General features: G+C 40.3%; 1 protein-coding gene across 10 annotated transcripts in view; it reads right to left on the bottom strand.

Annotated features, from left to right (window-relative positions):
- The window catches only part of PITPNM3 (PITPNM family member 3), a 65,946-nt gene that overhangs the window by 26,075 nt on the left and 17,029 nt on the right, over positions 1-22,842 (bottom strand). For 8 of the 10 annotated variants that reach the window (XM_072353918.1, XM_072353917.1, XM_072353919.1 and 5 more), the window contains 4 exons: positions 13,930-13,977; positions 6,933-7,009; positions 4,176-4,411; positions 398-587 (listed from right to left, as the gene is read on the bottom strand). In XM_072353918.1, the coding sequence (XP_072210019.1) occupies positions 398-587; positions 4,176-4,411; positions 6,933-7,009; positions 13,930-13,977 (551 nt within the window). Of the gene's footprint in view, positions 1-397; positions 588-4,175; positions 4,412-4,953; positions 5,084-6,932; positions 7,010-13,929; positions 13,978-22,842 lie in introns of all 10 variants that reach the window. The other 2 variants (XM_072353922.1, XM_072353921.1) reach the window with 1 other exon arrangement.

The raw sequence follows: 22,842 nt of genomic DNA, 5'->3' as shown, positions 1-22,842 counted from the left end.
GATTAGCAGTTGTTTTGGACTGGCAGACTTATGTCCACTGCTTAGTATAATACAATTTTAATGCACAACTAAGGCTTCTGTATACTATCAGAGTCCACAGCAATAATTGCTAAGAGTTAAGGCATCAAAGGCTTGTGGGAGAAGGTATAGTATTTTCCACCAACTGAATAAATTGAGGTTAGATTAAGCATGGGATTCCAGAAGGTCTTCCTCATGCTGATTACTGAGAGGGCATTTTGTATAGGTAATCCCAAGCTAATGTTCACGCATCTAATTTACAGTACTGTTCCCTCACACTCATAACTCAAAACCATGAAGGCAAATCAGAAACAGCTTAACAAGAAACAGACTTGCTCCAAAGGAATTTTTATTTTATGTAAGAGAATAACAGCCCTACCTGCCCGTTAAAGCCAACTCCATCTGCAGATTTGAGAAAGTCATTGTAAACTTGGTTTGCTCTACTGATCACCATGGCAACTGCGTCCTGGTACTGAGGGGATGAAACAGCCAGCAAGGGCAAAGCAGCCAGTGGGATGTGGTCTTCACTGCTGCTGAGACAGCTTTCATCATAGCTGTAGGGATTTAGGCTAAAGTAGAACATACTATTGTCAAGAAAAATGCAAAAGGCAGCACACAGCATTAGCAAATGAATAGTTACTAACAGAAATAGGCTGTGCTGTTGCAATTGACTATGAAAGTACAAGAAGGACCATTTCATCACAACACTTAACAGGTTAAAAATCAAGGAGTTACTGCTTTATGAGACTAAGACAACCCTAGAAGGTATTCCTAAAATTAAATACACAAGGTGAAATTTTTCCACCTAATTTTTACACATAGAAGTAGACATAAGTTAAGAGAATAAATTGATTATTCCCTTTCAACCTTTTTCCTCCATATACTGACTTACTACATTAAAGAATTGGATTCAGAAACTAAAATGGAATGTTGTTTCCTAGAACAGCAGATAGATACACTGTTCAAAAGCATACAAAAACATTTTTCCAAATGTTCCATCTCCTCAGAAAGATGGAACAAAGTTGTACTACCTCCAAAATTATATGCAATTGTTTGCACAGTACAATTCTGCAAAAAGGAGGTTTAATGGCTGAGAATGCAAGCTTAGCATGGCAGTTTTGTTTTAGTTTGGATGTGTGCTCTGGAAGTTTTTCAGTAAATGCCATTCATATCTTGACTGATTTTTATTGATGCGTGGAGAAAATAATTCAGAGAGTCAAAGGTGCAGGCCTTATAACTCAGTGCCAGATTCAGTAAGCTGACTGTCCTTCAGAGACTAAAATACAAGTCAGAAGTATTCTTGACAATTCAGCTCATCCAAAGTTCATCCAAAGACAAAAGCAAGCAACTTCAATATACTTACCAAGTGCTCAGCTTTGTACCTCCACTTAAATGCCTATGAAACCTACAATGCATACAAACAACTCTTGGGATTTACATATAGTCAGTCCTTAGTGTGGTACATCAGGATTTATTCAAATCAAATGCTAAAAGGAATCCTGAATTGTAGATGACTACCTTCAAGATTGACTTTTTTGTCTCCTAAATGCAGTTTTTTATTTATTCATTTATTTTAACATTTGCAATTATTATTCTCTAGTTTGACTTCTTCTTTAATTTAGAAGCTTCAGTATGAAGTGTGAATCCATGTACACTCATCAAATCAATCTATCAAAGCCTAACTCTTGATCCAGTCAGTGACATCTAGCTGGCACAAGAAAGATAAAGGTTAGAACTAGGGCCTACTTTGTCGTTAGCAGCAATGGTGGAAATAAGCTTCACAGAATATTACTCATATATTACAGATTCACACCAGTTGCATAAGCAGTGTCTTTCTGATATACAAGAGAAAGGAAATGGAAAGTGATGGAAGTAGATGTGAGCAGACCAGATTAAACAGCCTGAAACATTTCATCATAGTATCATCATAGTATCATAGTATCGTGCGAGTTGGAAGGGACCTTAGAGATCATCGAGTCCAACTCCCGGGTTTCGAGCCTCCTGTGTAGCGAAGCGGCACTTCTACCCCTGCGCCACAGGGGGGGGATTCGAACCCGGGCCCTCCAGTGCCGCAGGCAGCAGCTTAAACCACTGCGCCACTGGGGGCACACATTTACTAGTTGGGAGTGATTTCTCCTTGAAAAACCCCTTTCTTTTAAACTACTACTAGCAAGACAGGGAGGAAAACTGCCTACATGTGTTCAGATTAAAAGTTCCAGTGGAATTTGTCTGAACTCAGACACTCAGCACACAGGCATAGAATATCACAAAACTTGAGCCAAAGCGAACAAAGAGCTGCTCTACCTTGGTACGCACTGTGCCGGCACATTCAGAAAACTGAGTATACACTTGAATCTAACAAGAAATCTTGTGCTGCTGCTTAATCTGGCTCACACTTGATAAAATATTTCAATAATTAAAAACACACTTCCTCCTCCACAGTTTGCTAAGCAGGATGTTTACCACAACTTAATGTTCCATAACTGCTTCCTGGAGTTTTGAATGTAAAAGCTGCTGGAGTGAAGCTACAGAAATTTGAGACAGGGAATCACCTCTCTTTTTGTCAGCTCCAAATAGATAAACCACAGAAGCAGCTCTGTGCAAGAACATATCAAGGCAATACCAATCATATGTCAGCACTAGGAATGATTCCACTGGACATTCAAACATTCAGCTTAGCTATTTTCAATTTGGCTGAGTATAGTATAATGCAACAAGAGGGAATCAAAAAACAAAAAGCAGGAGGGAATCTGTTCATCTGGACTGCCAGCACACACTTCCTTTCTTCCACTCTACCAGTTCTTCTTGTAGTCAATTGAGCCCTCTGGGGCTACTGATCAGGCTTCATAAATGGCCCATTTAAGGGGGCATCCTTCAAACACCTTTTGATGCATCAACTTTCCTTCTTCTGCTGGTTCACTTTCTTCGCAGGGTAGCTACTTGGACACACACTCATACTTCTTTCCTGGCTGTTTCAGTGTATTCCCCCTCAATGTGAACACTGTCACAGCTTCTAGCCATCTGGTTTGCACTTAGTCACCCCTTCTTACTATACGCCTGTCACAGCTTTGAGTCCAGCCGGTATTTCAGAACTTTAATATATGCCCTAACTCCTCCAATTCCACCACTGTCACCTAGATAGCAGGCATCACTGTTCCCACATCTTAAGGTCACAAATGTGTTTTTAAAAAACTCCTCTCCTGTGAGGTTCTCTGCTCCACAAGAAATTCAAACATAACCTCAGGTGTTATACTGCAACAAAGGCCAGAAAAGAGACCATGTCATTTTTTAATTCTTACAGCATTGTCATAACAAGTGCATATCTGAAACTTTTACTAGCATACATTTAACAGTTGTTAAAATTAACAATAATAGTAGTTTCTCAATGTGACAGCACCTTCCATATAAGCACGTAGAGGGTCTTCAAAACACACTACTGATGTACAATTAAAAGTAATGTTCTTACTTCAAGCACAGTAGATACCAAACTAAGCAGGTCTCTAGATGCAGCTGCTAATTACCCTTTCTCTGAAAGTACATGCAGAATTTCATACTGACTTGTTTTGTATTGAAATACTACCACAGCATGCTACACAACAACTATTAACTACAGAGCTGACTTGCTACCAGGAATGTGATCTGATGAACACCCTCTTTGGCTTCTTCAGTCCAGAGAAGAGAAGGCTGAGGGGGGCCCTCATAGCAGCCTGCAGCTCCTCATGGGAGAGCAGAGAGGGAGGTACTGCCCTCTGGGGACAGCAACAGGACCCAAGAGAACAGAATGGAGTTCTGTCAGGCAGACAGAACCTGGGAAAAGGTTCTGCACTAGAGGGTGGTGGGCTCCCCAGGGCAACAGGCATGGCCTCAAGCTGCCAGAACTTTAGAAGCATGTGGATACTGCTCTCAGACATAACCAAATCCTAGATGTATTGTGAACTGAAGCCCTCGATAGCCAAAGGCATTGTTTCTTACAGTTGCATCCTCTGTAACTCATTCAAGAGTATACTGCATTCACATACTGCGTTCCTAATGGCAACAAATGAACACCACAAAACTATAGACTTCAGAAAGTAGCTTCTATTGGGAACAAACATGTCATAAAAAGCCTTTCAAAACCACACTGCATAGCCAAACAATATAAAGCAAAATCTGCTTACTTGGAAACAAGAGAGAAGGCTGCTGAACAGATTGCTGGGCAGGGAACAAGCCTGATTAAGATGTGGCCCAAAGCAGCAGGAAAATGGGCTTGGGTCACCTTCTCAAAGACAGAACTGAAGGTGTTGATGTCTGCCAGCTTGCTGCTATGATCTTCTCCCCCAGAGTCTAAGATGTTCCCTCCATGTAGGATCAGAATTAGCACACGAGTTTTGCATTTCTGGTGTTGAACTACTTCCTATGAGAAAAACAGGAAATAAGAAAGGAGCCTTTTTACAAAAATGTACATTCAGTGTAAATGTTCACAAGCACTGATTTTTTTTTTTTTCCTCATTCCCACTGCAATCATTTGTGTTACCTGCCTTTGGGAAAGGATGGGGGATGTCATTTAATTCAAGTATGTGTGAATCAGCTGGAGCATACTAAGCTCTGCCATAAAACCCTCACAGCTCAGATTTAGGCATTAGACTAACAAAGATTATCAACAGCTTTGTGCACATCAAAAGCTATTGGAAACATATTCACACTGGAGAAGACATCAAACATTCACAGACAGCCTAAGTAAGTGTCCAGGTATTGTGAACTGGGATACTACAATTTTGGAGAAGTTTATCTCAAATAATCATGGGATCTGAGAAGAAAAACAAATGAGAACATTTCTGGTTATTTTTATTTCTGTCAATAAAAGCATTGAGCAAAAAAAAAAGGTGATAGAGTTCTGACAACAGTAGCCTCCTGAAACTGACAAAATATTAAAATGAAAAAGTGGGGTTAACTTACCCAGACATTTACTGAAAGAGTAAATATTGTACTGGAGCTGACAGCCATAAATCTCATAATTAAGTTTATGAGAACGTGAATGCATGCATACAAAGACAACAATCTACCATGGAAGGTGAAGTGATGTGGTCTGCAGAAAAAACAAGATGTTATGTACTTGAAACTGGAACAACCTTTTGCACGTTTCACAGGTGTGCTTTTATTTTCCACTTCTGTAGACTCTACGAGTCATATTCACTCAAATGACGACTTACTAATACATTAAAAGATCAGAAAAATTAGGTGATCTACTGAGAAAGCAGTTGAAATATAACAAGACATTATACTGTGAAATAAACTCCATTTATTCCCAGCAAGTCTTTTAAATTAATTTATTTTATATTCTAATACAGTCTGATCATAATCTAATTAGATATGTCTGAATCTTTATCTGCCATGCTCAAATGATGTCTCATCTCTTTTTCATTCCTTTACCAGTTTATCTAAACTGCAAGACATTTAAGGCAAAAATTGGTTAGATTCACGTGTTTACACAGCACCTTCTAAAAAACACACACACACACACACACACACACATATATATATATAAATTGTGGTATGTTTGAATATATATATATATATATATATATATATCCCTCAGGAATGCAACTCCAGCGCCGTATTATGTTTTTGTGAAGAAACTGACCAATATTATGACGACAGTTCTGGGCTCTCCAGCTCAAGAAAGACATGGAAGTGCTAGTGAGAGACCAGCAGGGGGCAGCAAAGACGGTTGGGGCCAGGAGCACCTTTCTTACCAGGAAAGACGGAGCTCTGGGACTGTTCAGCCAAGAATCGAGAAGGCTGAGAGGTGATCTGACCAATGTTTATCAGTATCGAAAGGCCAGAGAACAGAAGGGAAAAACTAACAACGAATAACTGCACAAACATACACTTCAGCCTGTAGTTTAGGAGGATGCGCAACAGGTGAAGGGAGGGGGAGGCACATGTTGGGGTGGAAACAATGACATAGACAAGGAAAAAAGATGTCATTCAGTATGTAGAATGGTGACAGAGAAATGGTTCAAAGAGAGAATTCTAAATTGTTCCACACAGCCATTACCTTTGTTTAGCCTACAGTTTATAGTATCCAATAACATTACTCATTTTAAGTCTCACATTCATCTTCTCTGAAGGCATGTTTTCTGCCTTTTAAGTTTTGGATATGCATGTACATAGAATGAATGTTTTTAAGGCTCCATCTTTTCCTGCTCTTAATTTTCATATTCTATTTCCATTTATTCCCAATCCAGTTATTCACATAGCAACTTAATTCCTTTTAAAAAGCTTTAAAAAGAGTATCTCTTTCCAAAGCCAATGCCGGTTTATAAATAAGTAATGCTGCTGAGAGGTTGATGTAACCAAAAGCTTCAAAACAGAAAAATTCAGGCAGGTCAGTATTGCTCAAGTCACTGTACAAGAAGTGTCTCAGCATAACTGCATTTAACAGGTATCCTTCACAGAAGGAAACAAAAGGAATAAAAATAATGTGCCTTTAAGGAATAGCCCAGGCATGTCTAAGGAAAGGGGCTCAAGGACTAATTCAAAGGGCATCTGGAGTGAAAGACTATCATAATTTTCAGGGAGCTCTAGGACTGGTTAACTGGAAGGACTAGAACTAGTTTAGATTCTAAAGTAATAATTATGTTACTATAAATTTCATGACTGCTGCTGAACCTTCTCAAAATATGCGTTTGCATTGAAGCACTATGCAGATGTAACTATTTCTCAAGAAAGATAGGGTCATATTTCCACCCAAGTTAATTATGCAATATTTTAAAAACTTGGCATGATATTCTGTGATTACATGGGCACTTACTGAACAAGAAGAAGAAACACTAAGCCATCAAAGAGGCTTATAATTCCATAATGCAATATGACAGTATTTCCACATTTCTGAACCCTGAAAATCTGTGCAGTCTGTTTTGGGAAACACTCACCTCGTTGTCTTCATGTATTTCAACACTGCCTTGTGCAGGAAACCTTTGTTTTCTTAAAGAGTCATGATATAATTCACCTGAAAGGAAGAGAGACGTAACTGACTGTATAAATACTTGGGTATTTCACAGACATCTTTCACAGACATCTGTGGAGTTAACATACAGTTATAGTTTCAAGACAGAAAGATTCACATTCTGTGAACAATCAGAACCATAGACAAAGTTTATTTGCAGTGCTGTGTTATACAGAGTCTGCTATTCCTAACAGCAACATTTGTAACAAGATTCAAGTCCTTATGCAAAGGTATACTGTACCAGCATCTGTGCTGTTTGTCATCTGTGCCTTTCTGAAACAGGCTGAAATGATGAAGAGTATTACTTTGTCTAAACACAACTACTGTGAGATAATGAGAAGGAACAGAGACAAAAAAAAGTTCATTATGAGAACTACGGCATGGTAAAACTACAGTGTTGGTTTTTTGTTGTTGTTTAGAAGTAAACAATTACAAACTAGAAGTGCTAGGTTGTTTTAAGATTATACCTTTTGTTCCTATATGTCAGTGGAATTTGCACAGTAATTAAATACTGCAACATTTCGCTAAAGGGCAATTACTTCAGCTGAAGTCTAGAGGGTTAGTTCTTTGAGAAGTTAACCCTTCTATACAGGCAGTGTTGAAATCCCAAATAAATGAGAATCCTCCCATCTCTGTTAACACCTCCTCCCTTACAAGTGGAGAGGCTGTGCGTGCACACTGACAGCTTTCTGAATTTAAACAGACCTTTTCCTCTACTTCCTCCAGCATGTCTGAAGAAAATAAAATGCATCATATAATGCTACAGATATCTCAGTTAACTTTTTCTTTTGGAGTTCTGAATTCACACCATGTTTGTGTTACCACTCCATTTGAGACACATTTATAGACAATCTGCCATACGCTAAAAGAATGTTATGTGGGGTCTGGTAAGGTTATTCTAAAAGCACTGAACTTGGTCCAAAATGAACTTCAAATAGTCTTAAATTCTGAATTACAATTGTGAACTAATTCCATACCAGTCTTACCTGGTATGTTCCTTATAGCCACTAGAAAATCATTCAAACAATATGGCTGTGATATTTAAAGCAAAGTGATTATTCTTGCCTTTCTGGCAGGAAAGACTTAAAGGATTAGTCATTTAATATTTGTGTAAAACACAACATACCACCGCTAAACAACACCCACACAAAAAACAGCACAAACACAAACCCACAAACCCTTAACTTCCAACCAAATGCAGTTATATTATGGAAGTCCCTGCACATTAAAGATGTTCCTAACTAAAAGTGGTGTTTCCAAAAGCCTGGCCAGAAGATCCACTTTTCTTTGTAGTACAAGTAGTGTAGAAAAAATATCAGTTTTTCAGCACCTCAGCTCACAACAGAACCAGTACCATACAAACATGAATTTTATGTGTGAAAAAAGGGTTATTCTAGGCCACATGGCACCATCTCATAGTGAACTATAATATTTAGAATTATAGAATCAATAGGGTTGGAAAAGACCTAAAAGATCATCCAGTCCAGCCATTCACCTATTACCAATAGCTCCCACTAAACCACGTCCCTCAACACAACATCCAGTTGTTCCTTGAACACCCCCAGGGTCAGTGATTCCACCACCTCCCTGCGCAGTCCATTCCAGTGCCTGACCACCCTTTCTGAGAAGTAATACTTCCTAATGTCCAGCCTGAATCTCCCCTGCCATAGCTTGAAGCCATTCCCTCTGGTCCTGTCACTAATGACATGAGAGAAGAGGCCGACCCCAGCTCACTACAACCTCCCTTCAGGAAGTTATAGAGAGCAATGAGGTCTCCCCTGAGCCTCCTCCAGGCTGAACATTCCCAGCTCCTTCAGCCTCTCCTCATAAGCCCTGTGCTCCAGACCCCTCACCAGCTTTGTTGCCCTTCTCTGAACACGTTCCAGGGCCTCAAAGTCCTTCTTGCAATGAGGGGCCCAAAACTGGACACAGAACTCGAGGTGCGGCCTCACCAGTGCTGAGTACAGGGGAATCACTTCTCTGCTCCTGCTGGCAACACTGTTTCTGATGCAAGCCAGGATGCCCTTGGCCGCCTTGCTCACCTGGGCACACTGTCGGCTCATGTTCAGCCGAGCATCAATCAATACCCCCAGGTCCATTTCCTCAACACAGTCTTCCAGCCACTCTGCCCCCGAGCCTGTAGTGTTGCCCAGGGTTGTAGTCGAAATACAGGACCCGGCATTTGGTCTTGTTGAACCTCATCCCATTGGCTTCAGCCCGGCTCTCCAGCCTGTCCAGATCCCTCTGTAGGGCCTCTCTACCCCCAGGCAGATCCACACTCCCAGCCAGTTTAGTGTCATCTGCGAACTTACTGAGGGTGCACTCGATGCCCTCATCCAGGTCATCAAGAAAGATGTTGAAGAGGACAGGCCCCAGCACCAACCCCTGGGGAACACCACTCGTGACCGGTCACCAGCTGGATTGAACTCCATTTACCACCACTCTCTGAGCCCGGCCCTCCAGCCAGCTCCTTACCCAGCCGAGACTGTACCCGTCCAAGCCACGGGCTGCCAGCTTCTGCAGGAGAATAGCATGGGAGACAGTGTCGAAGGCTTTGCTGAAGTCTAGGTAGAGCACATCAACTGCCTTTCCCTCATCCAGCAGATGGGTCACTAGATCATAGAAGGAGATCAGGCTGGTCAAACAGGACCTGCCCTTCATGAACCCATGCTGGCTAGGCCTGATCCCCCGGTCATCCCGCACATACTGCATGATCTCCCACAAGACAATCTGCTCCATAACCTTCCCTGGAACCGAAGTCAGGCTAACAGGCATGTAGTTCCCCGGATCCTCCTTACAACCTTTCTTGTAAATGGGAGTCACGTCGGCAAGCCTCCAGTCTTCTGGGACCTCACCAGTCAACAAGGAGCACTGATAGATAATGGAAAGCAGCTCGGCTATCACCTCCACCAGTTCCCTCAGCACTCTCAGGTGGATCTCATCCAGCCCCATGGACTTGTGTCAGTCCAGTTGGAACAGTAAGTCTCTGACTGTTTCTTCCAGAATCACAGGGGGGTTAGTGTGCTCCCCAGCCGAGACTACCAGGTCAGAGAGTGGAGTACCCTGAGGATAACTGGTCTGACCTTTAGTAAAGAAGGCATTCAGAACCTCCGCCTTTTCCTTATCCTCAGTGGTCACATTCCCAGCCTCATCCAGCAAAGAGTGGATATTCTCCTTTGTCCTCCTCTTACTGTTAATGTATTTATGAAAGAGTTTCTTGTTCCTTTTCACCCCAGCAGCCAGGTTAAATTTAAGCTGGGCTTTTGCCTTTCTTATCTTCCCTATACACATCTTAACAGCTTGTTTGTATTCAATCTCAGTTGCTCGTCCCTCTTTCCACAGGCGGTAGATTCTCTTTTTCTCCCGGAGCCTCAAGAATAGCTTCCTATTCATTCACGCAGGTCTTCTTCCCCACTGGCTCATTTTGTGGCTCAGAGGGACCGCCTGCTCCTGCACCCTTAAGACTTCCTTCTTGAAGAACAACCAGCTCTCTTGGACCCCTTTACTTGCTAACACTGAATGCCAGGGGACTCCCCCTACTAGTCTCTTGAACAATTCAGAGTCCGCCCTTCGGAAGTCCAAGGTAGCAGTTTTGCTATTCCCTCTCCAGGCTCCACCAAGAATCAAGAAATCTACCTTTTCATGGTCACTCTGCCCAAGGCAGCCCCCAACCTCCACATCTCCCACCAGACCTTCCCTGTTTGCAAACAGCAGGTCTAGAGGGGCAGCTCCTCTCGTGGGCTCTCTGATCAGCTGCATCAGGAAGCTGTCCTCCATGCATTCCAGAAACCTCCTGGACTGCTTCTTCTGTGCTGTGCTGTACTCCCAGCATATGTCAGGGAAGTTGAAGTCCCCCATGAGGACAAGGGCTGGTGACCGTGCAGGTTGTGCCAGCTGCTTACAGAATACCTCATCTGTCTCTTCATCCTGGTTTGGAGGTCTATAACAGATGCCCACCAGGATGTCTGCCTTGTCAGCCCTTCCTCTGATCTTTACCCACAGGTATTCAACATCATCGTCCCCAGTCACAATCTCAGTAGCATAAAAGCATTCCCTAACGTAGAGAGCCACACCACCACCTCTCCTTCCTTGCCTATCCCTCCTGAAGAGTTTGTAGCCATCCATTGCAGTGCTCCAGTCATGGGAGCAATCCCACATTTCTGTTATGGCAACTAGGTCATAGTTCGCCTGCCACACAACGGCTTCCAACTCTTCTTGCTTGTTGCCCATGCTGCGTGCATTAGTGTAGATGCACCTCAGCCGAGCCCCTCGCCTCTCTTCTAATCCCAATACTACTTCCCCAGGCTGATCTCTAGCAGGCCTGGCTTTATCCCTCTCCCCCTTCCTATCTAGTTTAAAGCTCTCTCTACATTTATCCTCAGCAGAGTACTTAAGAAATCCAGGAGTCATCAAATGCTCAGAAATCTTCACTGCTACCATTCTCTACAGCACAACACACTAGGCAAAATGCTTTCTGGAATTATTTATACCCTGTTCCTTTGAAAATCCTACTCTAAAAATACATCTTTAGAAAGCAGAGAGAGTGGTTTGCTTTTTCCTTGATGCAATTGATACCAAGGTTGAATGATGGTTTGCTCCTGCAAAAAAATAAATTAAAAAAAAAAAAACAAAAAACCCACATCATAGATAACTGGATGTAAAATTCCAGGGATTGTGATATACCGGGCTTCTTTCCAAAGAAGCATGTGTGTGTGTCAGGGGATCAATACGTGCCTTTATTTCACATTTCAGGTTTGCTAATCATACGGTATGGAAGATAACCAGATTTGGGGCCTAGCTTCAGCTCTACTGTTTATGTTAAATACCAGACACTCAAGTAACTGGGGATCTCCTCTATAATGAGGATAATATAATGAATAAGACTACCCAACAGCTAAAGTTCTGTCCAAGACAGGAACATACATCAAGACATATTACAGAAAAACACTGAAAACTCATTAGGCAACAAAACAAACTGAACAGAGATTACGTATCTTACTTTTTGGAAGGGCTTTAATGAGGTAAAATACTAATAAAGCATGGCTGGACCAAACCTCTCTGTTGATGTTACCCATATTTTACAGATTTTTCCAGTAGACTCGATTCATACTGTCATTAGACCAAATTATGCTAATTGTGTAAATGATGCTAATTATGTAAATTACAGTAGGGAAAAAAAATTGTATTCAAATCCTACAGTAAGAAAAACAGTAGGCTGTAACAGATTACATTCTAACACCTAGTAATATAGTCAGGAAAGGTCAGGATGAAATAAGAAAAGAAAAAATTAAGAAGTAATTATTAAACTTGCAAATTCACCAGCTAGAAAAACTCCACAGCTTCTCAAGATCTGGCACAAGATGACACAGGAACAGGAGATCAAAACCTGATTCTTCAAGACAGTCAGCTCTTATACAGGCATCCACAAAAAAACTAATCAACAGTGTGCCCACTGTTGTTGTACACTGGCAGTTGTAGTGGATAGTTCCCACTGCCATTCTTACGTTACAGTTTTCAAAAGCAACCAAGTCCCCAAACACATTGGGAACTTGGGAAAACCCAGCCTTTCTATTGTGTCCTTCTGGTAACATAACTCTTGAAAACCTAGATCTAGGTACAGCTGCTGAGCCATCCTACACAGTCCTGGCTCATATTACTGAGTAGAATGAATTCTTCATGCTTCTGAGTGAATGTGTCCTAATGACATTCACTGGTTTCCAGCAGGCTAGAAGTAGGAATGAAAAGTCCTCGTCTTTTTCTAAATGCTTTCTTGACCCAGCCAGCAAGTCAGGTTGTAAGGTCACAATCAATTATCCTTCTAGGTTCCAAAGACCTTCCTCTAAAAGTTCAAATAATCTTGCCTCTACAGACATGAGTATTCTTTTTGGGAGATAGTCTGAGACTGAAATTAACTCACTTAGCACAAAACGTAACACCTTCCACTCCCATTGCAAAACACTTTTCCTGTGAGGAAACAGACTTGAAGTTACAGCAGCAACAATTTAAACAAAGAAAGAAAAAAAACAAAAACAAGCAACCAAACAAAAAACAACATACCAGCGAAGATAGAGAAATAAAACTGCTGAATCACAATACTACCTTGCACATAGAACTCCACAGAGGACAAAAAGAAAAATGAAAGCACTGCATATGACGAATTTAATCTAGAACATATTACTATACTCCTATAAAGGTAACTCACTTTAAACTCACTTTAAGACAAACTAATGAAACAATTAAATAATGATCTGCCAGCTAAGATATAAAAGCTCAGTTCAAATTTGTACCTTAGTGTGTGCTTCTTCTATATCATATATTATCACATTTCTCTATGCCCTTTCTTTAGCTACGCAGGTGGATTCTAGAGAACAGCTGTATTACAGTGTTAGGCAGGTAATCTATCACTGAATTTCTGGATCTGCAGGATTAGCACAAGAATAAGCTTAATACACAAGAGAAAAATCAGTAACAAAAAATATGGTCATGTGTTTTCCCTGTGGAAACTCCATTTAGCATTTTAAAGTAATGCTTCACACGGATCAAAATGCCCTAATATCCTGCTTCAGCTAGCTACATACTACATCACTGTGCTGTTTTGCCCTTCTTGCTAAAAAAAAATTAAAAATAAAATAATAAAAAAAAATAAAAAATTGAATGGAATAATCCAGGTTAAACAAAGCATACAGTCTGTAAAGCATAATGCATTATTTAATATACTAGCTCTTACAGGCACTTTTGGGGTACATCTTCATAAACCTCAGTAACAATAAATAAACTAAGCAAACATAGCTTTTGCTCTTTCATACTTCTTCTCAAAGTAACTTTTGAGGAAAGCATGGTAACACTTATACTGATCAACATACTATCTCTAGCTGTTGCACAGCATTGAATATGAAGAAAAAAGAAAATAACTTCAGACTCACTTTGCTTTTCCTGTAGAAAGCCAGATGAGCAAAACACAGATTCTTTACCTGCAAAGGGAAAAAAAGACAATATGAAACAGGATTGCTTTACACAAACATCAACTTCTTTCCTTTTTCTAATATATTACAGTAAATAGTTTGCAACTGACCACTATGCTGATTTTTAAAACATCCAGTGGCTTCTGTGGAAAGAGTTTATCAAAGGACACACTGGAGAATTACTCCCTAGTGAATAAGACTCTAGGATGCATAACATGGTGTATTTGCTTAACAATTCAGAAGCACTTTAAATAATGGGATGCAAAATACAGCCAATTCTTCACAACCCGTTATTTCACATGGCACGTACACACATACAATTAATTGACAAAATAAAGCAAGCAAAGGCGACAATGAAATTCTAGATTTCCAAAGAAATTAACAGATCTCAAAACCATCTGATACTACATTTAAATTCTGAGCTGTGATGGTTTTAAATTTTCAGATGCCACAGTTAGACACCTCATTAAGTCTGTCCTCCAAATGCTTGACACATAGTTCTTTCAAGCACATAACTAAAATTTAATGTTATCTATTTTCACAAGTATTCACAAAATTTTGTTCATAAGAAGACAGATCCAGAGAAGTATGTTCTTCAGCACCTTCCAGCTACAGGTTCCTAGAATTTGGTTCTGGTCTCATTTCCTCCTCCTCCTCACAAGTAAATCTTTCTCCAGCTTCAGGAAATGTGACACTGAAATTCACAACGCAGCGTCTAAAAGTTCCCTAAATCACATTATGTTTCTCTTCAAAGTCATCCCTCAAGAGGCTCAAGGAGTACAAACCTAGACTGAAGGCACACCTGCTACATTATAAACTATCCTGATGACACTGAGAACATTTACTGTGATACTACAGAAAAGTCTTAAATGCCAAGCCTAATTAATGACGTGTGGGCATTCTACTTCATTTATTTAACCAGTCCTCATAATCTACTGCCTAAAACCATGACATCTACACTACTAAATGGCTTTGAAATTAGTTCTAACTTTTCAGGAAAAGTTTAGTTTATGAGGAGACTCACCAAATTCAAAGAACTATTGACTTTATCAAAAGAAAATAAGCTGGTGGAATTAAGGCAGCAGAAACTCTACACTCTAGCAGAGTTTAAACTATGCTCTTCACAGGTGTACAGATACTTTCATCATACGTTCATTTCCTCAGAATCTGGGAAAAAGAAAAAAAAGCGACTTCTCTAGTCTGGAATTACAATATGATCTGCAATTCTTCCAGTTGCACATTACCAGCTACTATGATGCTACAAACAAACCAACAAAAAAAAGCAAGCAGTTTTTTTGAGCAGTGCTGAAACCAGAATAGAATCCATCTTACTTTTCCACAAAGAACTGATAATTGGTAACAGCAGCAGAAATAAACTTATCTATTCACCACAGAAATTTGCTGCAATTAAAGTTTTACAAAGTTTGCCTCAGTGTTACATACTTGTGTATTATGCTGCGCTACATGGTCAATATACATATGCCTATCTTCACAGATCAGTGCTCCTAAGATGACAAAGAATTGCAGAATGGCTGAGGTGAGATGGGACCTCTAGGTCCATCAGATCTAACCCTCCTAGCACAGGCAGGGTGGCATAGAGCAAGCTGCCCAAGACCATGTCCAGATGTCTACAAACTGTTCCGGTACTCTATCACCCACACAATAAAGAAGCACTTTCTGATATTTAGATGGAAGATTGTATTCCAGTTCGTGCCTACTGCCTCCCATTGGACACCACTGATAAGAGCCCAAGTATGTCTTCTTTGCAACCTCATAGGGTATTTGTATACCTCGTTTCACTCTCCCCCACAATTACATTGCTAATGTGTTCAGCACCAGAGGACAGCACAGAGGAACACAGTTGTGTGCCTCAGTACCAGTAAGATACTAGTGTGGCCCTTGTTCATCTTCCTTCCCACAAATCCAGGCTTTCTTCAGCAAGAACCCAGTGAAATTTAACTCTGAATAGAAAAGTCTGATTTTTTATTTTTATTTTTTAACTATGGCAAATATAACACCGATAGCAGTACAGTTAGGCAAAATTTAGAAAGGGGGGAGGGGAGGTAATACACTTAAAGACAGCATGATCTAAATGGGACTGACAGTCAGGGAACCTTTAGGCCCAAAGAAACTGATGCAAAATCACCTGCTGATTTCAGCATGTGGATGGGATCTTAACACAGATCCAAAAATGAAGAGGGAATCTGCAGAGAAAGTGAATATGCTAACACAGCATGACCCCACTGTCAGGTAGAAACATCTTAGAGGCTAATATAAGTTTCTTCCATTTTGCATACATTTGTTGAGCTGTATTTTACAACATACAGTATCACAGAAATAAAATGACAACAGTTGTGGAATGCCAGCAGCCTTGTTCTAGCCTAAACTGCTACCACAGACGATTTGCATCTGCTAGAATTGTTGGTAGAAGTAAATCTGTTTTTATATGAGCCACCTGATATGTTTTGAATTGCTATTGACTACTGTAATTTCCATCTTTGCTTTCCACTGCTCAATTCACCAAACTAAATTTTACTTGCCATTCTTCACATTATTAGGCAGTGACGGATGCTACTGCAATAAATTTCATAGCAGCATAAACATTACATTCAGCTATGTACAGCCACACTTTCACTATATGACCTCAGGAAGCCCCAAGAAAGAGGAGATCACATGCTACTGGCAGGGAGAATACCTATTTGTTTACAGAGAACATAGACTGTGAATAAAATCAGGCAAGGCAACCTTCAGGGACAGAGGCTGGGAACACCAATAAAAGGTGAAAATCGTAATACTGAAAGCACATAAAGATATATGGATTTTTCCATTGTATTATGCATTTCAACCACTGCACTGTTTCAGGCCTGAAGATGAATGGCAGACGTAGCAAAGGAGACTGAATCAGCAAGTCAATGAAAGATAAAACCAGACGCACAGCTTGATAAAGACATATTAGTGTGCACCTTGTCTTGCACAGAATCTCCTGTACTAATTTAATGGGTCTATATCAACACTTATAATTTCAGATAAGATTTAGTATTCACACCACAATTTACAAGCATCTTTTTTTTTTTTTCTTTTAAAGTCTAGACCATTTAAGGGAAAAGAAAAAAAAAAAAAATCCAAAAACACCTTTCCACCTTAACTAAGTGGGAAATGTTAACACACAATCAAGATAATACAATGGTGTTATCAGAATACTACAATTCTCTTCAGTGTCTTGCAGACACTGTAGCAGGAGACTGACAACTCCCTCCTTCATCACTCAGAAATGTGCTGTTTCACACACAAAATAGGGTTGTTTTCTTTCTTACATTAGATGGAAAAAGGTAATATGCAAAACATATATGAGAGGCCATGAAAGCATCAATCTGCAAGACTTCTTTTTAAACACAGAATGTCACAGAGTTATCTCTAGATAACTATCTGTGTCTACAACACGGGGACAGCAGGCTCACAGGCTCGAAAAGGAAGAAAGGGGAGGGGAAAGTGTGCAAAGAGAAAAAGGAATAAAAAACAAAAACATCATTAGCAACATCTGAGAAGTAAAATTAATTTCTTAATTATAATAGCAAAAATAAAAGTTAACTGGGATTGAAGCTAATAAACCAAACAAGTGAGAGAGTGAGTGTCCAAAAATGCAGGCCTTACTATAAAGCTGAAGGCAGATGGCTGGGGAGAACACGGTTCGGAGACATGCAGCAAGAAGAAAGGGGAAGCCTCATGATTTGGGAAGTGTTTTATCTTTCCCTCTAAACAGAAATCAGAAATAGAACAGTGAAAGTCTTCTGGGAGATGAAGCTGTTCTCCTCTTCTGAGAAGCAGGTATCTGGAAATATCCAAAGGCCGCAGAACTGGAACATCAGTCCTTTTAACTCCCAGTGCACTATGTGATGTTATGATGAGGAATACTGATACAAAAGTCATAAAACCATGACACAGAATTACACAGAACAGCTGCAGTGGTAGGGAACTGTGGTGCACACCACAGTCTTTGGAGAACAATTAATGGTGAGTTTTAATGAAAGAAGTACAGAATTTGTTATTAAAAAATAATAACAATAATCAGTAGGAACTGAATGTCTCAATTCCAGGGAGTACAGAAACAGCAGGATTTTAGGGTTTCTGTATACAGATGTAACATAACTTGTCCAACCATAGCACCTCACAGCTCCAAAGCACTACCTCACAAATCCACTGGGTGTGAGAATTAATGTTTAGTCTAAGATAACAATTCAAACAAGTCCCAAAAAGAGAACAATATTACTATCGGCACTGTTTTCCAGATAATCAGTGCATAAAAGGATGGAAAGATCTCAGTAAGCTGGTCTTAGGCAGTGATACCAGGACAGAGCTTTAATTCAGCTGGTATGAAAATTTCCACTTGTGAAAGATGACTGTGTCCACCTATTTTGCTGGTTACCAGTAAAACAATACCATCAGACTGTATTAGCAGCACATGAAGCACAGGAAACGAGGATTTCACAGGCATTTTATGGCTAGTTATGTTTTAATCAACTTAAAAAAAACTGCCTACCTGGGAATTCATCACAATCTATGACATTTTAATTGAATTACCTGGATTTACAGCATGTAACAGTAGCATATACGACAGAATTGACTAAAGGCACTTAAAATGTAAGCAGGGCTTATTAAATCAACAGTCACCCCGCCAAAGCTGTATTACAGAAATAATTCCTTTGCTTGCTTGTTTACATTATATTCTACAAGAACTATCACCAATGCCAACTTCTTCCCCTCGCCCCTCCACACACCTGCCCTGCCTAAGACCCCCATATTGCAAAAAAAATTACATGCTCAAGTCCTTGCTAGAAATTTGGTAGAACTGACACTTAAAGTTAAAAAGTTAAACAATTAACATAGCTCCTGCTTATTCTAGCCTAACCATAATTCTGTCTCTCAGAAAACATAAGTCCAACAAATTCTTGTTTTCATTAGTCATGCTGCTGAGTATTAGTATAAATAAATAAAAACCTCTCAAAAAATAAATGTAGTAAATTAAAATAACAACTATATTAAAATTTTAAAAAACAGTAAATTAGAAAATAAGTAATAAAACATTAGAAAATAAAATTAATGACTAATTGCATCTACAGCATTGCTACATTGTCTTCTTCTTAGAGAAGAATCAGCCTACTAAACTAAAAAATGGCATGTTTACCACAGTTTAGCAAGAACAGTGCTCTCATCAAAGCTAAGAGGAATACGGCCACTTCCATCCACAAAGCAGGATCAGATAAAGAAAGAGGAAAAGCAGACAGGTAATTTCTGAAGGAAAGCAAACTGTTGTCATTAAAACAAATGCCATTTAAATACTCTGACAAGCACATCTGGTTGCACTCTTTTGTTATGCCACCTATCACAATTGCGAAAGTAACAATAGGAAAGCTAAGATTTAAAATGCTGGAAGCAAGGACAGAGTCACATTACCTAGTATGATGCATGGAGGTATCATTACAATTAATGAGATCAAACTAACAAGAAGGGAAGCACAGAGCATTAGAAAATACCTGTCAATAACAGGACCTGGCCGTCAGGAAGGAAAACAATTCCTTTTAAGGAATTGTAGCAGAAATCCTCTGTCGCTAACAGTTCTTCCAGTCTTGCAGTAAAAGCAGTGCTTGTCCTCTCTTTCTTAGCAGTTAGCTTACCACATCCCTGTCAACACTCCTATGAGCTGTCAATTTTTACAAACACTGCTTGTAAGAAAAACTGATAGCAAAAAAGTAAGCTTCCATGTAGTGAGAATTAGCTTTTATCTGCCTCAAAACAGGTAAAAGGCTTGTTCAATAGGATTTTTGTGTCTGGGGAGAGCAACACCTAAGATTTCTTACTAAATTCTACCTGGTGTGAACTTGTGTAAAGCATTCCACAAACACAGTCTCTCTGACAAAGTTCGCAGTCTAGAAAGGCCAAGTAGCTCAACAGATGGGCAACAGAGGGAGAAAGAGCAACCTCATTATTCATGATTCATGTGACTTTTTTTTTGTTGTTTTGTTTTTTTTTTTGTAATTTAAATCACATGTATGCTTTGACCTCAAAGTTAATACCTACTGCATCAATGGAATTTGCCCCTACAATTTCATATGCTGAAATGACAATACAAGCTTAAACTGATATGTGAACTACTAGCTTGGGTAGAATGGCGCACCTTTTCTGTAACAAATACTTGCCTGGTTTGCTAGTTAAAATGTTTCATAATCTCACTTCTGACTATAAAGAAACTCCAGTAATGAAACATAATACATGCTGAATTCAAAGTATATGAAAAGTCTCCTGTATTTGCAGAGAATTCACCTCACTTTTAAGTGTACTGTGTCAAGAGTACAAGGCTGTGCTGCCATTCAGTTAGACCTGGACAAGTACAGGTTAGGGGCTGAGCTGCTGGAAAGAAGCTCTGTAGAAGACTCAGGTGTCCTGGTGGCCAACAAGCTGACCATGAGCCAGCAGCGTGCCCTTGTAGCCAGGAAGGCCAATGGCACTCTCAGGTGCGTTGCACAGAGCATAGCCAGCAGGGCAAGGGTGACTTCTCCTCTCTGTCCTGTGGAGGCCACATTTGGAGTGTTGTGCTCCCAGCTGAAGGCAGACGGGGAATTGGAGAGAATCCAGCGGAGACTCACAAAAATGATTTAAGACTCGGAACATCTCCCTCATGAGGAAAGTCCGGAGGCAGTTCAGCTTGGAGAAGAAAAGGCTGCAAGGGGATCAATGCTTGTTAACATCTGAAGGGCAAGAGTAAAAAGATAGAGCCAGACTTTTTCATGGTGCCCAACAACAGAACAAGGAGGAATGGTCACAAGCTAGAACACAGGAAGTTCCACCTGAACTTGAGGAAAAAATGCTTTCCTTTGAGTGTGACAGAGCCCTGGAACAAACTGCCCAGATTGGTGATGGTGTCTCTTTACCTGGAAATATCCAAACCCACTTGGACGCTTTCCTGCATAACCTGCTCTATGGAACTTGCAAGGAGTTGGACTGGAGCATCACCAGAGGTCTGTTCTAACTCCCAAGATTCTATGAACCAACAATAACTTTAACCTTACAAATGTTAACAACATGTACTTAAAGATACAGGCTCAAGGTGGCTAGACTAAATGCAAAGCACTGAAAACAACAGTATGAATTTGCTCCTGGTTCTCAGTACACACATTTTACTGTAACACAATAGACAAATACTTTACACCAGCAGTGAATTTAACTGCATAACTATGATGTGTAAACATGGTGTTTGTCTTACTTTCTGTAACAGAAACTTATTAAATTTAAATGCCACTCCCATTACATTCAGCTCTGTTAAAAAAAAAAAAAAAAAAAAAATTGTTTTAAATTCATTGGATAAGCAGATCATACTCCTCCATCCTTTTCCACTGAAAAAGTAAAGTACCACATAAAAGACAACACAGGACATCTTTGTCTTTTCTATGCAATATTTTAAAGAGAAAACCCAGCTTTACCTGGACACATAATTTTTTAAAATTAACACTTGAGCTAAGGCTGAAACACTTGCTGCTCTATCTGAAGATTACTGGTCACAGATATGAAACTACTGAATCAGTAATTCTACTCAGTCTTATTAAGCTGTAACAAAAGCATTGTCTAATTACTTGTACTAAAAACACTGCAACAAGCATTTGGCAGATAATTCCATGAGGACAGACACAGATGTGTAGATGCAGGGGAAATCAGGGAATAACAAACGAGTGGGGCTGAGTTTGAAAGCATAAGGTGGCAAGGAAAAGGAAGAAATGCATATAACTGCCTCATCTGCTACAAAATCTCACATATTTAGCAGGCATGGAAGATGGTTCATGGTGAGCCATTTGGAAAACCAAGTCATATTTGATGCAATACCATATTAATTTTTCTTACTACTCTTTTTTCTCTTGCAGAGAAAATGGTATGCTACATTACATCCAGTTGTAAGAGGCCATGCTTTTTACATTACTGTCTCAAAGTCTGCTGAAATGGACAAGTTCAGGGAAGCCTGGCCAAGGTTCCAGAACTCCCTTTGTCTGAGACACACAGAAGGACAAGTCCAGGCAAGTCTGAACCACGGTTCCAGACCCCCTTTGTTTAAGGGTGACGTGACAGATGGACAAGTCCGGGAGCTACAAAAGGGAGATAAGATACAGATGAATGGCCCTTAAGTGACATCTGCTGGGATTACAATACAGCAGACAGGGAACAGTCTCGGAGGTTCCTAGAGTGTGTGGGAGATAACTTCCTGACACAGTTGGTGAAGGAGCCGACGAGGGGAAACAAAACTCTGGACCTGCTGTTTGTTAACAGAGATGGTCTGGTAAGGGATGTAAAGGTTGGAGGCCGTCTGGGACAAAGCGATCATGAAATGCTAGATTTCTCGATCCTTGTCGAACCGCGGAGGGGAGTCAGCAGAACTGCCACCTTGGACTTCCGGAGGGCGGACTTCAACCTCCTCAGGACTATGGTTGAGAGGGCCCCCTGGGGAGTATCTTTGGAGAGTGTGGGAGCCCAGGAAGGTTGGGAATACTTTAAGGAAATTGTCCTAAAGGCGCAGGAGCTGACTGTCCCAAAATCGCGAAAGATGAGCCGACGGGTGAGGAGGCCGGGCTGGCTGACCAGAGACCTTTGGCTTGATCTAAAGAACAAAAAGAGAGTTTACGGTCTCTGGAAGAATGGGGGAGCTACTTATGAGGATTACAGGTTTGTAGTGAGGCTGTGCAGGGAGAAAATTAGGAAGGCCAAGGCGCAGCTAGAACTGAGCTTGGCTTCTAAGGTTAAGGAGAATAGTAAATGTTTTTATAAACACATCAATACCAAGAGGAAGGCTAAGGAAAATCCCCATCCCTTGTTGGATTCTGAGGGCAACTTGGT

Source organism: Excalfactoria chinensis, chromosome 19, assembly GCF_039878825.1.
Source record: "Excalfactoria chinensis isolate bCotChi1 chromosome 19, bCotChi1.hap2, whole genome shotgun sequence".
In the NCBI taxonomy this organism is placed as follows: Eukaryota; Metazoa; Chordata; class Aves; order Galliformes; family Phasianidae; genus Excalfactoria; species Excalfactoria chinensis.
Note: the sequence above shows the minus strand (reverse complement) of the source record. Positions and strands in the feature narration are given on the sequence as shown.